The 16,254-nt window shown below is 44.4% G+C and overlaps 1 protein-coding gene across 2 annotated transcripts in view; it reads right to left on the bottom strand.

The window, feature by feature from the left end:
• Window positions 1-16,254, bottom strand: part of TMEFF2 (transmembrane protein with EGF like and two follistatin like domains 2) — a 129,931-nt gene that overhangs the window by 1,572 nt on the left and 112,105 nt on the right. For both annotated transcript variants that reach the window (XM_054209710.1, XM_054209709.1), the window contains exons 8-9: window positions 6,377-6,500; window positions 4,701-4,859 (exon numbers count right to left, since the gene is read on the bottom strand). In XM_054209710.1, the coding sequence (XP_054065685.1) occupies window positions 4,701-4,859; window positions 6,377-6,500 (283 nt within the window). The remainder of the gene's footprint in view (window positions 1-4,700; window positions 4,860-6,376; window positions 6,501-16,254) is intronic.

The raw sequence follows: 16,254 nt of genomic DNA, 5'->3' as shown, positions 1-16,254 counted from the left end.
ACACGGCTGCTTGGCTTAGCGCGGAAAGCAATCGCACCGCAAAGACAAAACCTTATTTTCCTGTGGATGGCTGCAAAAGCAAATCTCTTCTGCCTCAGGACCTCACAGTGCTCCTCGGCGAGGGCACGTTTCAACCCTTTACCTGCAGCAGCGTCAGCTACAGGGGCTGCTACAGCGTTTACCCCTCATAGAAAGATAATCGTGTGTTTCTGCTTTCCTCCCATGGAAAGGCGTCCTTAGACAGAGAGCATGGAGAAGTTTAGCCCCGGGTGGAGGCTGCAGGGAGTTCTGAGCAGCTGAAAGCCAAGGGGCTTACGGCAGAAACTGCTGGGCAAGCGGAAGCACAGCAGGGTGACCAACACCCTCTAAAAAAGGCCCAGACTATTTGCATTTGTGGTACCTGTAGGAAAACGGTGAGCTACCAACCAGCAGTAAAAACAGTCCTTTACTCAGGGTGACCTGGTTAACTTTTTTGCAGAGGAGGAGGAGGAAGCTATTCCTAATTTGGCCGTGTGTTTGTCCTCTTTCTTCAGCCGAAGCTCTGCACGGGGTTTCGCCCGGGTGCGCCTCACGAGAAAGGCTGAAACACCCCCTTGGAGTGGTATGACAGAAAGCCCCACGATACTCCAGACCATACTGACATGGGAAAAAAAAATCCCTTTATATTCGGATATCTTGTATTTCTGTTACTGGGAGGCTTTCAGTGGCACCTGGTGAAGCCCTCTCTGGGTTATGCAGTGGGGAGAGCCCAACCTCTCAGTACAGTGAGAGCTCATTGCACTCGCCTTCAGCTCCGTGTCAAATAACTAACAGCAAAATAGAGTGAAATAAGTTTTTACTGACCCCTTAAAATCGAAAAGACCACCTTTTTCCCCCCTGTTGAATGGGAGTGATGCTATAGTTTAGTGACGCCAACTGAAAGGCTAAACAAGAGCATAAGGACTTATGAAGCATTTCAAAACGCTGAAATACAATTATATAAGCGTCTAACAAAATGTGGGTCAGATTGTCCTGACTTGCCTCACTTTTAAGCCAACAGGACCACCCCCTCATGAGAAACTGCACGGCTGCGCGCTATATTTTGCCTCCTTCCTTTCTTGGAAGCGGTAAAGTAGGCTGCTATCATTACTCCAGGAAAAATAAGCCTGCGTCTCCAGTGCTCTCGGAGGTCACGGCAGAGCTTTCATTATGAAACTAATGCAGACTTTAGCTGGTTTGCGATTTCATGACAAACTCATTATTCACTGCGTGTTCCTCAAAAGGCGATCAAACTTTCTGAGCGAGCCAGGGAGCCGCTGTTGGCAAACACAGGGCTGATTCACTGAGCCGCGTGTCATGTGCACGCCGACAGCCCCGACTGTCCCTGCGCGGCCTCTCCTGTCCATTCAGCCGGAGGCTGCACAGTAGGACCTCACAGCACTCCACGGGAGACGGCACCGACACCTCCACGCGCTGAGAGATGGCACCGCTAAATTCTGCTGCAGCCGCCGGCAGCCACGCAGGCTGACCAAACTGCCAGGGCTTCCTCCCCAGCCCCAGAGGATGGGGATTCACACCAGAAGGCGCAGCCCTGCTTTGCCCCAGCGCCCAAGCAGGGTTGGGGAACCAGGCGTGGGAAGCCACGGTGGGCACAACTGGACTGTTTTTGTAAGAAATGTGTGGAGGTACCAGGTGCTGACCAGGAGGGTCAGCAATCCCAGGCAATGCGGCCGTGCACTCCCAGAGAACGGTGGACACCGACTGCTCCAGATGGAAGCAAGGAGATGTGCATCTCACGGGCACTTTCTCAAAACCGACATCGACAGTATCTGTACGGGCACTTAGTCCAAGGTCAAAAGAAATCGATTCAAACTTAGAGATTACTCCAATTAAGATGATGAAAAAGCACCTCTTAACCAAAAATGCCCATGTTTAATTGCATAAGACACTATGCTACCATTTGATGGAAGCCTGGGAAGGCCCCAGGGCCACGTACTGACACCACAACTGCTTAAACGCAACGCTATTGCATTTACAGGTAGGCTGTGTCTGAAATGCGTTTGGATTTGCTAGGAGGGGCATTGGCATTTAACCAGTTTTTTAGACTTAATCATCTGCTAAAATTGAGTGACAGCTTTTTCTTGCTCCTTAACTCTTTAATCAAAAGTTCTTTGTAGTACTCTGTGTGGGTGATGCTTTCATTTATGAACACAGCAGTTATATCAATGTAAACTAGGTACTGGAGCACAGGCTGCCTGCCCTCCCTCCATTGAAGCTTGTTCGCAAGCTTGAGTTACTCACAATGTGATTCATAGCAGGTAAAACACATTATGCATTCATTTTTAATCAAGTTATTTCTTCACATAAATAAGCTGCTGTGACTAAACATTAGGGAAGCACTAAAAATGCAAAGCTGTAAAGAAAACTGCTGAGAATCATTATGACACTAGGCCATACCTATATTATTTACCATCCTCCTTCACTTTTATCATTGCTTCTCTTTTGCCTTACCTCTGAGCTAAAAGTTCTCGGGCGTAGGGACCGTGCCTCACTGCTGCACCCCCTTTCCCCCTGCCTCTTGGCCACTGGTCCCCTGCCCTTCCACCCCAGCTGCTTATTCCCATTGCTGGCACTAGTGATGAGCAGCCAGGTGGCCAACCTCATCAAGGAGCCGAGCCGCTTAAAATTAAATTATCAGTTTTGTGGGTTGAGTTTTCAGCTGAAATCTGTCCCCTGACTGGGTTTGTTGCGTGGCTACACAAATGCTGATGGTGGCACGAGAGCATTGGCAGGACCAAGTGCCCAGGAGCCAGGGGAAGGGGCAAGGGCAGACCGCCCCTGTCAGCAGCACAGCTCATTTATCCTGATTAAAGTGTCTCTGCACCAATGGCTCTAAAAGTGCCCGGGAACTGCCCAGAGCCTTCCAGCAATGGAGGACACCCCAAAGATTTGCACCACTGTACAGGTACAATTTTAAAAGCAACAACAGTAACGACAGCTAAAAGATTTGCAATGGTAGTCTTACGCGGCTCAAATGCAGGGTTTGGACACAGCGCACCAAACTCATTTGATAAATTAATTAGGTGAAGCTGCACTGAAATGAGCAGCAAAGAATTTGGCCGCAGCAGCCTCTGAGTGAGGGAAGCTTCCCTTCTTTCTCGCAGGAACCTGGTAGGGTGGTTTTAGTGCTTTCAAGAGTTCAGGGTGTGGAGTTCGAACCAGTACAGTCAGGTTCTCCAATGCAGATGACTTCAAAAACTCAATTACTTATGCATATGCTGCCACAACGCTCTCTTGTCATGTGGATTTCTCTTAGGCCACTTAAGAGTACACTTTTGCAAATGTATCTCGAATGCTGGGATGGAGGATGCTCTGCAGTAATTACATGCATTACAGAAAGAAGTCAAAAGATCATAAATTAACTCGGTTACAAAGTGTGCAGGAAAAGGTACCATCTCTGTGTGAAAACAGTGTGATGGGTAATTTGCATTACAGTACCAGATCTCTCAGAGCACACTGTCTTCATTCTTCAATAGAAAGTATTCTGCGTTACTGTGTCAAGGTGACAAAACTGGAGTCACTCAACAAAATGTTACAGAGCATTTGTTCCACTATCAGTTACTATGCCATCTCCTTTTTGTTACCACACACTACATTTTCGGTTCTCTGAATTAATTCTGTGAATATCACCACAATATAATCTATTGACTCATTCAGCATTTACTGTTGAGTTGATGGACTCGGCCACAAAAGTAGCTACGTTTCATAAGACGGTTTCGGTTTACACCTTTAGGCCACAGAAGGACTTATGATTTTTGGGGGGTTGTCTTTTCTAGAAACAAATGCTACACTTGTCTTCCAGCCGGGTAGTGCAACATAGGGACTGAGATATCTTAGAGATTTTATTTTCTACAGAGGTATGATACCTGGCTTTTAATTTTTTTGTCTTTTAAAAGAAATTTATTTCGGCAAGAGTGATTTATCGGTGTTCCTAGCTGAGTGAATTTAACCTCGTAATTTCTGAAAGCAGCCTGAAGATGTCTGACGTTCAGAACTTACCCCAAGCCCTCCTAGATGCAGTAAGTAGGGAAGCAGAGCAGCACACGTAGGAGGGGAAGGATTGCGTTCACCTCTCTTGTTCTGAACTACCCTGGGGCTGTCCTTTCCAGTCAAACAACCCTTTCCTTATTAAAGCAAAAAACCAAACATATATGGCTTGGTGTGCCACTATCTAGTGAAGACCTTAAACATGTGCGGTACCTTGGAACATGTATACAAGCCTAATGAAATCATTTAATCAATGGGATTGCAAACAGGCTTAAAAGTTTGTATGCTTTGCCTGATTAGGACTAAGGGAATGGGCCCTTGAGGAAACCAGATGGAGATATGATTAGTTTTATTAAGTGCTGATCCAGCTGCTGTATTTGTATTCCTCTTATTTATATGAACAATATTTGTCCAAGCACCTGAATACAAAATAGGAAACTTCATTTGCTGTAGGCACCGTTGCTACCTAAGTTTGATTAAGATGGAAGTAAAAATTCCGTTATAATAATGAAACAGTACTGGCTGGCTGGACCAGACAATATTGTCTGTTTGTTGGTGATTTAAACAGTATTTGTTATCAGTAGTGTCACTGCAGAAATCCGTATAATCAGCGCACAAAGTAGGAAAAACAAAGGTCTTTTTCTTTTTCTATTGCAAAGTACCAAAGTACTGACCTTGTAATACAGAGGACTACAACACAGATGATAGCAATCTGGATGGTTCCAATCACAGCTGCTATTAAGACATACTGAAATCGTACTGGACCTGGAACCACATATAAAACGCTGTAGTCCTTTTTTTCACAGTGTTGTCCAGTATAGCCGGCATCACATCTGAAACAAAAAATTTTTTTCTGCTTATACTTGCTGCTTTCAAAGAATGAAAAAAAAAAAATTATATCTGAAAAAAAAAATCAGTGGCCTAAGGGTTAGCTCCTGTGGGTACTTTTTGCAGGATGCCCCGCACCCCCCAAGAAAGCACTGATGCCTCCTCGACCTCTCAGAAGGAAGACTTCAGGTCCTCAGCGTCACCAATGTCTGCGAGAGTGAACGACACTGCTACAGTACCAGGCGGTGCCCAGGGATGGGGACTCGTCTAGCATCAAGTAGAACTACTTGCACGTTGTGATGAGAATCCATTTAGTTCCTCGCACAACATATTTTAGATTTCTCCCTTTCTTTGGGGAGGTGGGGGAGGGTGAAAAGCCTTCTAGTTGTGGATCCTTATGCAGATTACCCCTAAGGAGGTGATAAGCAATCATCCAAGCTCCGTATGAAATGTGATTAGATGTTCCTGCAAGTGGATACATCATTTACATTTTGTCTGGTTGCTATAAAAAACCCTCTGTTGATGCTGCAACCATCCACCCCAATGCCGCCTGCTGCGCTGCTCACCAGTTCCCATCCTGCAGCCTGACATCTTCCTTCTGTGATTTTGGGGAACAAACAGTGGGTTTCCCATTTTAGCTCTTGCCCTCTTTCCCCTAAAGAGCCCAAGTGAGAAGATACAAAAATCCAGGTCAATGGCAGCAGCAACCATAAGAGACCGAGCCAGATTGTCTGGGCTCCTCTCAGAAGTGTTAGTGGGGCACTGAACCTGATGGGTCAAGCCTTGAGCTTCCACCCTTTTCCTCTCCTGCATTCCCACAGCAGCCAGCAGCTTGAGGAAAGGACATTTATCCATCTATATGGAGAATGCAGCGGTTGCAAAGAGCAAAACATGCCCTGGCTGTTTGCAGGAGCTGGGAGAAGCTGGTTTGAGGATCTGTCCTGGGGAGTAAGTCTGGTCCGTATCTTTGCTCTCCCAGTCCAACGTCCTGGGAAAATGGCGCTTCATGCGTAATAGTCCTTTTCTTTGCCACCTGGTTGGACTTCAGGAGTCTTTGCAGGGCGGCATTCACTGCAGAAACACATGCTTTCACTATTACTTCTCCTCCCTGTTCTAACCTCCTCCAAAGCCACCTCCCGAAGGAGCCACCTTCGCCCCAGCCCGCTGCCCCATGATCATCACTCCTGCCACAGCAGGGTAATATCCCTCCCTGGTGGCACTCCTCTTCTTCAGGCTGAAGAGGCTACCTAGCAGCTGTCGGAGCACTTTGTGAAGTGCTTTTCAAAATATATCTAAATATAGATGAAGGTTACGGAATGTTTTTACAATCAATTAACATTGTGCATAACTCAATACACTTTTGCCACATAAAATGGGGACTTTGTTGAATAATTTAAGTCTAATGGGTTTTGTAGCACAAAGGGCCACAGTTACCATTATTTTCCATGTTTTATCAAGATTAAGAGTTTTTTAAGTCAATATTTTCATGTGTGAAGCCTTTCCTTCTTGGTAGAAGGGTTACCTGCAAGATGGTTCCAGCATGTTAGTGGAATGCTCACACTTGCCGTGCATGCAGAAGCCATTGTAATGCTCTGGACAAGGGATGTAGATCCCTCTTGCACTTTCTTCCAGTTTATTTGCATTCTCTGCGAACACAGGGGAAGAGAACATTAACCTGACAATGCAGGATAAGGTGAAATGATGGAAAGAATTTGACATATAAAAGAAAGGAAAATCAGAAGAACAAGATGTGAAAGATGCTGTTTATGGGAAGCAGGAGCAAGGGTTTGCACCTTGAAACAGGTAGGCCAATGTAAATGCAAAGCTTTGCAAGGTTTTCTGTTATTCTCTTGCATATCTAATTCCTGTGAAATTACAGCAAATGAGACACCAAAAAAAATATTTGACTATTCAAAATCTTATTACACATGAAAAATGCCTGATCATTTCTGTTACCCTCTACGGACTGTCTCCTCACACCCAGGCAAGGCTAGGAGGAAGACTCTGGACATTTGCATGTAATGTACCATTAGAATATATTTGGTCATTCAACACAACATATTTGAAAAGATAATTTTATAGCTGAAGTAGAAGAACAGGCGTCCAGAGCTGAAATTTATCACCAGTGCTACGTGCCCGTGCCCCACAGCATGGCTACCTTTAAACTACTTTAACCTCTGTACTTCCTTCTGCAGCTGTTAAATAGCCACTGAGACTGCAAATCCTTGAAAATGCCTCCCTCCATGTAGCCAGGAAAATCTAGTTTTGAAACAGGTATGTGCTCAATGTTTACATCATGGGCTGAAACGCAGAGCGTTACTTGCAATAAACTCATGTGAATTTTGTAGACCACCGAGGTGTTAATTAATCTGGGTAATTTTGGCAAATTCTTCCATTTAACCAATCAAATGGTAAAATCCTTTTTCTTTGATAGTATAATCTAGCCACAAGTTATTAAAAACAGAAGAAAAAATATCTCCTAATGGATGTGTGAGGAAATGTAGTTTGCACACAAAGAAGCTGAAGCATTTGTATCCTCCAAAGGAAGTCCCTGAGTGTTATGAAACAATTGCAATTTGTGTTCTGCCTCCAAGCCAGTCGTGCCGGCAGTAGGTACGCTTAGGTATTATCCCACCTTTGGGAAAAGTGTGTGCGGCAGATCCAAGATGCAGATTTTCATAATGAATTTCTTTCCTGTTGTGGCCGTCCAAGGAGAGTTTTAAGAGTCTCTAACAACTTGCACTAATAAAGTTGGTTATATTGTCCTTATGTTAAAACAGGCGAGGACAAGCTCCCAGCAAACGAGAACGACAAGGCAACCTCTACATCCCTTTAGACAGCATTAACTCCTCTGTTGTTGTTAGGACTTTCAGAACATTTCAGCACGAGTGATGAAGTCTCTTCTTGGGAAAGATGAAGAGACGGGAGGCAGCAACGCTAGGCTTATGTCACAGCCCCAGCGCTGTTTTCTCTTAACCTGAGGAAAATAACTGCAGCAAACGCAGCCTGTGAAGTCATAAATCTAATAAATAATACTTAATTTTCATCTTTTTTTATTAAAGGGAGGAAATTCCATTCACGTGCTTCCATGAGATACTCCAGCCTGTAGGTCCCCAGAGAGGTACAACTGGCACTGGCCTTGTGGACTACTTGCCATATAGCCAGCTTTCTGCGAGGCTACCTCTGCACTATGGACTGCTAGCGCTTGTTTTTAAAGGCACGTCTGTTGAACACAAATCTGTCTGCCTCTGCTGGGTCCCTGCTTACATTGGGACACCTGCGCGAGGCTGCCATGAAGGTTGTTAATGACAAGGCAGCACAAAAGTGGGCATCACGGTGCAGTGACGATCCCTGGGCTTGGGGCTGACAGCTGCTTCTGGGATGGCACAGATAGGACGGGTTGATAGGAAGCATGTTGTAGGCCTGGTGTAACCTCCTTCGAGAGCTTGCCCAGGAATTCCTGCTATTGGAAAGAGGAGTAGCAGAAGATCTATTTGGTCCAGCGCTAAACATTTTTGGCTACTTATCACCCCCTAGGGGAGGCACAGCTACCAGCATGTGAAGTATATACACAGAGAGAGTTATTCTCCCACCAGGACTTCGTGTATATTCCTTTTTTCCACCCAGAAACCTTTCCAGAACAGAAAAATCGTTTATGACATAGGCCAGCTCTCAATGGACTTGCCCAGTGCACACAGGTAGATCCTGATGTACTCAGGACTTGTTGGACTCCATACACGTGTAGTGGCCATCTAGGCACCATGCCCGATGGCTTCCGGGTGTGCTGGACCTCTGCTATGGTCCACATTCAAACATATTTCTGTCCAGGAAACTGCATCAAGAAATAGGGGTTCCTTACTAATACACTTTTTTTTTTTTTCTGTTGTGGAAAATATGCCATTTCCTTCAAATCTTCCATTATCAAGAGGAAGTTTGCTTCCTTTCTGAAGAACAGGAGACCGCTCTGTGTGTCTGAAGGATCTCTGATCCTTCTTCCTTCTCAGATACCAAGACATCTCTGCGATGTCCATGAGCCACCACCAACCAGTGTGAGAATCCCTCCTCTCTCCGATGAGCCGGCAGTGTTGCTAAAATGGTAGGATACCATTTGGTTTCTTTTTTTTTTTAAAGGCATGCTTCAGGATGGTGAGGGAAATTGTTACTTTCAGGACAGACTAATCCACTAGGACTTGAAAGGGGGACCAGGACCTCTCCCAGACTTGCCGATGCTCTCACTGTGTGTAGGCTGTAGGGCTGGTAAAAAGAGGAAGGATTTTTCCTCCTCTTGCAATCATGTGGGTGGAAACAGTGTTTTCTTTAAAAAGGTCTCTAGCATACTTTAAAGCAAATCTAGGATCCTGCAGAACTTGCAATTACACCTCTAAGCGTAATGTTATGATAGAAAATGCTTTACTGAATCAAAAACGAGATGGCCCAAGCTTTGCTAGCACTTCATAAGATAAACACTTCATACGGGAACACCCGTCATCTGGCTTGGAAGAAACCACAAAACGTAGACACGAATTGCATGTAGTCCCTCATTTTGACTGATGACTGCTCTAAAAGAGTTAGGGATTGAACAAAAAGGCAGAAAGGTGGAAAAAGCTTGTATTTATTTTCATCTGCCATTTTGGTTGTTTGAAAGACAGATGACAATGAAAGCATCAGTTACTTCAGGCAAAGAAGTCCCCCTCCTCTTCCAGCACATTTCGAATTCATCCAAAATAATTCCCCTGTCTAAAAAAACCAGGTTATTTTTCTTATTACATGAAACATCTTTTCTGATTCAAAACAGAGACCCAAGCACTAAGATATGCTTTAAAAATTCCTTCATGTTAAAACTGACTGCTCTCATTCCTGAAGGATCTGAGCACTTTTCAGCAATACAGCCATCAATGAGATACTATCATGAATGCATCACAGGCTTCACATCACTACGAAACGAGAACTAGAAATCTCTTCTAAAAAGAGAGGATATGAATTAAAAACATGTTTAAATCATGAATCAAATAAGAACTGTACAAAGTTCAAAAAAGCAAAACTAAATGAAATAAATTAAGACTTCCTCCCTTATTATAATTTTGGATTATTTATAAATTCAGTACCGGAGGCAATCCTCACTGATCAGATTACAGTATCACCAAACTAGGGAGCCCCTCCATCACACCAACCTGGCATCTACAGAGAGCAATGCTTAAATACAAAGTTACCCCCTTTTTTCCGAGCACAGCAGATCGGTATTCATAGAGCAACAATACAGACTCAATTCAAAGTTCGTCAGGTTTCAGTAAAGCTAAATTCAGTAACTCCTCTTCATTAGACTTGCTGCATTGTTACTGGCAACTATGCGTGAAAGTTTTATTTGCACCAAAAAGACGGATTTGTACCTTTTTGTGATGGCTAGAATTTGAGACAGAAGCTGTAAAGCCTAAAGATAAAAACCCGAATGACTGGGTCAATCTCTCCTGTCTCTGGACAAATGTAATTCCTGACACATTTCTCAAAATGCTTCCCCTTTTCATTTTAAAAAGAAATACACCCTCACCCTCCCGATCAACTGTTTTCAGAAACCTTTTTCTTGAAGCATTTTTCTGATAGAAAACATCACATTGATGAAGCCAACATCTTTTTCATTTCTGCAACATTCTTTGCATCTTTAGCGTAACATGACATCTCATATTGTTCACATCTTTTGTTAGTGCCAGAACATGACATGATAGCCTATCATATAAGATACACTAGTCAAAACAGATTATTTTTAAATGCTTTGAGGCCAGATGCTACTTTGTGTAGACTGAAACAGCTTATCATCTTGCTTAGTAGAAGAGTCTCCCAGTCGAACACTTGCTCTCCAACCCTTCTGTGGATGGCAGGGAGATGCCGAGACGATGAAATATTTCACTGGGATAAGAAATTTGATCCTGAAAAGTTATCCAGTGTGACTAACCGCCCACTCAGTGATCTTGCTTTTCCCGATGGATTATCTTCTGAAATGTTAAATAAATTATTTAAAGCTATCTTGTCTAAATTCCTTAATATCTATGGCTGTTCCTGTCCTCCGTTAAAAAGCAGTGGAAGAATTATTTCAAATATACTTTGTATTCTTTTTATTTTAATTTCTGGATTAGCTATACCTTTACTTCAAAGTTTTTGGAAGCCGAATGTGCACCATTAGGATACTCGGTTAAATATCTCCGTAGAGGCTGAAATTCAAAAGCCGAAAGAATGTGCCGGGTTGCAGGACCCGACTCTGTAAGGGATGAGAACAACGCAGCCAGATTCTTCTCTGGGCAGCCCTCACCAGCTCCCAGCTCCCATCTGAGCTAGCATGGGGCTTCTGGTACACAACTGAACATGTGGAGTAGCGCCACTGATGAACAAATAAATCCATTAGTGCCCCTGATGAGGAATATATGAAGTACTGCCTGGAGTGCCCAGAAAATTCTTTCCAGACATAAGTTCCTGCAATCCCCTTTGGAGAAATTCAATAAAAATCCAGGCAAAAATAGGATTCTTATATCCAAAAATCGACTGCCAGGCACTTAATCAGTTCTGCAGGGCTGATAATTCTGTTGTTCCTTACATTTGAAGCAGTGAGACTTTCCAGGTGATTTCCGATAAGCAAAGCAGAGGGCCACCGCCTGTAAATTTGCATGTTAGCATTTTCACCGTTCTACAGTGCGTAATGTTGGAGCTTATGGAAATAATAACTGCCCATATAAGAAAATATTGGCTCACGTGCAGTGTGTACCTTGTGTACAGTCATCACTGGACAAGGGAGGTCCTGCAAATACATATATATATACACATATATTTCATTGAATAAGGGATGGGATGTTGAATCACGTACAGTAAGAGCTATTTTAACACCTATCTCATTGGAAACAGTGGTTAAGGAGAACTGACTTACATAATAATTTAATTTTTTAATACTGCTGAAGTCAGCCAACTTTGCAGCTGAAAGCTCTCGCTGATATTGAGGTAGTGACTCCTTACACATCATAGTTTCAGAGGATTTATAAAGGGGGAAAAGGATTCTTGGGTCAAATGCATGTCCTTAACCTTCTCAACTCCTTTTGGAAGTGTGTGTCCCCCACTCCTTTTACCTCCTTGGCAGCTCTCCCAAAGATATGCTGCAGAGCATAGCATTGGGAACTTAACAATGCTCTTCTGCTCTGCATGATAGAGACTTGGTGTGGCAATTCGTATTTGAAATCAAAATAAAGGTCCAGAGAGTAACAACCTGTGAAGCAAAGGTAGAGAATGCCCTGAGTTTTGTGGAAGAGCTTCAGTGATTGACATGGGGTGGGACTCTGAATCCAATGGATGAGCCTAGAGACAGTCTACGTTACTCATCTGCAGTCCTCACAGTACTCTGCTGGAGGAAGAGGGAGCTTCCTCAGCCCAGAAACGCTTGCAGCATCTGCAGAGGTTCAAAGGTCCCTCTGCAAAGTCAGAATGAACGGGGCCATAATGGTATTGCTCCCTCTGAAAGTGCAGAATTGCTTTAGCAGGTTTTCTGGTACTTCCCCCTCTCTAATAGCATCCAACAAGAATTAAGGTCCCACAGAAACTCAGGAGGATGAAGTCCTTAAGCAGGCTTCCTCCTAATGAAGAACCATGCGATAAATCCCAGCTCAGACCTGGCTCTGATGAGAGAAAAGAGATTTCTCACGAGTCTTTGCTCAACAGCTCCAGACACCTTGCCCTTGACAAAGCTGCCAGCAGCCATGCTGCCACCCACCCCCACAGCCATACCTCGTCATTAAGAGCTGCTCAGATCTGACTTATTAATTATCTCGACACAGTGCGTTCCCTTCTTTTAAAACCCTTAATACCAAAGCTCTTCATCTTACAGAGTGTCTCTTTCCAAGGAAGAAAACGTGCGCAAGCAACTTGCCTGAAAATCCCTGTTTGGGTGGGCGTTGGAGTGAGGATTGAGAAGGAAGTGCTTGCTGCCACTCCAGGGGGAGCTCAGCAGCCCACTCTCCCTGAGAGCTCGTGGAAAGTGCGACACTAAATGTCAGCTGAAAACGGTCTGGCATCACTGTGCTGCAGCCCCAGCCTAAATTCATCCTGCAGCCACTCCAAGTACAAACTTCAAGCCAGTCTTGCTACATAAACTGCACAAAAAATACCATCCCCACATTAGCTATTTTACCGAGAGGAAAAAAAAGAAATGGAACTTTGTGAATTAAATTACATTCACTTCTTTTCTCAGGCACAAAATAGGCTTGCTCAACACAGTAATTTATTAATTTTAAATGCCCCTATGCAAATGAGTTCCCTGGAATAAGATAACATCCACTTTCCTTTTTAAAAATAATCTAGTGCTTTTTATGTTTGAAATGATGGCAAGATGTCCTAGTGCATTTGGAAAAAAATATTGTGCTCTGTCTTTTGCAGCAATGTATTGTAATTATTCAGCCTGCTGCTACAATTAATAATAGAAACCAATGAATTAAGACACTAATAATCCCCAGATGTTCAAATGGTGAACAAAACGCTTTCAGCTTGTCAGCATATATATGTGGGCTATGCTATATATGTTAAAGCTGTCTCTGAACATTTGAAATCGAGAAGTACTTTTATTTACAACATCTGTGAACACATCTTCCTTATGTGAGAAACTGGGCAACTTGTTAGTCATTTTCCTGCACATAACAAGACCATTTGTCTACTCAAAACTATATGTAACCTTTTTTTTTTTTGACCCTCATTTGTTTTTTCAGTGGCCATAGTCCACCTGTATTCAATGGCTGGGCACAGATACTTTACCCTAGAGACTGACAGACCCCTATAGCAGCCGAGCATCCTCCAAAAATAGCATAGCAGTAAGTACAGGCTAGCAACCATTGCTCACACGTTTGAACAGGAATACCCTGCAATATTAGCCAGGCTGAAAGAGAAAAAAAAAAAAAGAAAAGAAAACACCGTGTGGGCTAACATGTTGCTTCAAACCGATATTTTCTCAGCGTTCAGGTGCTCACATCAGGCACAACTCCTACCTGGGGCGCCTGTTTCACTCAGGGAGGTAAAGCCCAGAGCAGGCTGTTGTCTCACCTTGTCTGACCTCTTTTGCTTCCCCACCACCACTTTTCATCCACTGACCCCCACCGAGGCCGTCGGTAAAAGCAGTGGCCACTGCTGTGTAAAGCGGATGCTGCACACTGGATCTGAGGACATCAAGAGGTGACGCACTGACCTCTTCCTTCAGCAGCTTCTCGGAGCGGTCCATCATTGCCTGTGATCGGCACCTGCCTGCTTCCCAGTCCGGTAGACTGGAGAGGTCTTCAGCTCCCCATACCGTCTCAGTGTTAGCTGTCACCAGGTCACTTCTCAATACTTTTGTGGATTAACTACACAGACGGAGCTCTTTAAGGCTGCCGCCGCAGGGGCAGGTCTAATTGCTACGGATGTGATTTAATGATGTGGGGCTGTATTGTGGATTTATCCCTTTACCCAGGGTAAAGGGGCCCTTACAGTTTGCACTTCCTTTTTTTGTTACAGGATTGAATAAATTTGCGTTAACCCCATTCCTAGAATAGATTAAATCCCTCTTTGTGCTAACTCAGCTAGTCTTTGTTTTTGGCAGGCCACTGATGTTCCCTTCACTCAGATCCCCCTGTCTCAGAGAGATGCCGCCGTCCCCGTGGGAGCAGCTTCCTCCCCCTTTGGAAACCAGCCATGTAAAGGAATAAAGTCGTAGTTTTTCTCCTCGTAGTATGATCTCCTTAGGCAGCTCATGACAGAGCCCTTAGAGAATGAGTTAACCTTATTATTATTGTAATTCTGTGTTGAAAAAAAGTTGGTGTCAGTTTAGAGATTTGTGAGGTTCCCTCCATGCCTGAAGGCAGAGGGGCGAATGCTGCATCCATCACATGCGGCACGGCAGGAGCGGAGCGGGTGTCACCCCTCTGTGAGAAATTCCTCCCAATGGCTTGGCTGATGGCTCACTTTCCCTCCCATCCACCTCTCCTTGAGCTCCTCATTAGTGCCAGTGCTGGAAATGGTCAAAAACGTTACAGTGGGAACCAGAGCAAGGCTCCTCTCTACGTCCTCTCCTCTGAAAAAGTATGCCTGAGAGTGGCAATTTACTCTTTAAAATACTGGATTAAACAGAGACGGAAATACCATTCCAGTACGTGTATGTTGGCAGCAGCAGATGCTTCTTTATGTGACCAAATTGTGTCTCCTTCAGAGCAGGCAGGCATGGATCTACAGGAGGAGGCAGAGGGTGGCTAGGAGGGACGCTGACATCGGAAGCATCTCTACGTTCAGCACTATCTTCTGGGGCACAGGAGCCAGACCGTGGTCCCCACCGCACAGCCCCATGCAGCACCTACAAACACACGCTTCCCCCCAGCAGCAAAACCAAACAGCAGCTATTCACAACCATTCCCAGGCTAACACCAAGCGACACAGCAATATTGGTTAACTTAGTTAAGTGGTGATTAAGGAACAAAACTCCCTGAACTTGACCGAGCGATGTCCTGCTGTTTCTGCTTTGTGTGCTACTACGCAATTTCTGTATCAAAGCAGCCTTGCTAGTGCAGCACTCGGAGAGTGGCTTATTTATATGTAGATGCAGCTATATGACATTTCCAAATGCCATACATTTGCATATGAAGGTTCCACTTTTCCTCCCCTCCTTCGAGTAAACAGAGTCTGCTGTGACTCCAAAGCAGTGCTTTCACTCAATTCGAGCTTTCTCCGTCCTCCTTGAGAAGCTTAAAAAACCCTCAAACATCTCATTTTCATAACGGGGCAACCATGGCTATCAGTAGTGTCTATGGGCAGGTCTTTTGATTTATAGCTGTACCTTTGATACCAAACTGAGCACGAAGAGCAAAACTGCGAGACCTTAAGATTTCATGTGAAATGGCTACAGATAATCTGCAATACAAATCAATATTTGCAAATAGGCCTCAGGCATATGATGGAAGCTTGTGGTCATCCTAAAAAAGGCTGTGGGTCACATTCATTATAGCTATGGAGATGATATTGATTTTTGTCACAGTTCTTTCCACTTGAAAAGAAGAGCAGGAGCTCGTTGCAAGAGCTGCCGGGGAGCTCCGAAACTGCCCACCCAACACAAAACCACAACCTCGTGTAATGCCGGGAAAGCCAAGTGGACATTATATATTCAGCTTCCTTGTCACAGACAGATAAGGCTGAGGCAGATGGTATGTGGGCAAAGTTTCAACCTGAATACATTGCCTGCTAAAAACCAATAGTGCTAGGAAAACATCCCAATTTTGTGGCACGAGGCAGACGAACGTGTTACCTGCACAGTACAGAGCCGTCCGATGCGGGGCCTCGAGGTATGTGTTACGGAGGAGCTGGAAGAGCTTCCCGTTGGCAACGGGTGTATGGAAAAACAATGAGTCTCAACACCTC

The sequence above is a fragment of the Rissa tridactyla genome, chromosome 7 (assembly GCF_028500815.1).
Source record: "Rissa tridactyla isolate bRisTri1 chromosome 7, bRisTri1.patW.cur.20221130, whole genome shotgun sequence".
NCBI lineage: Eukaryota > Metazoa > Chordata > Aves > Charadriiformes > Laridae > Rissa > Rissa tridactyla.
This window is presented reverse-complemented; position numbering and strand designations above follow the sequence as displayed.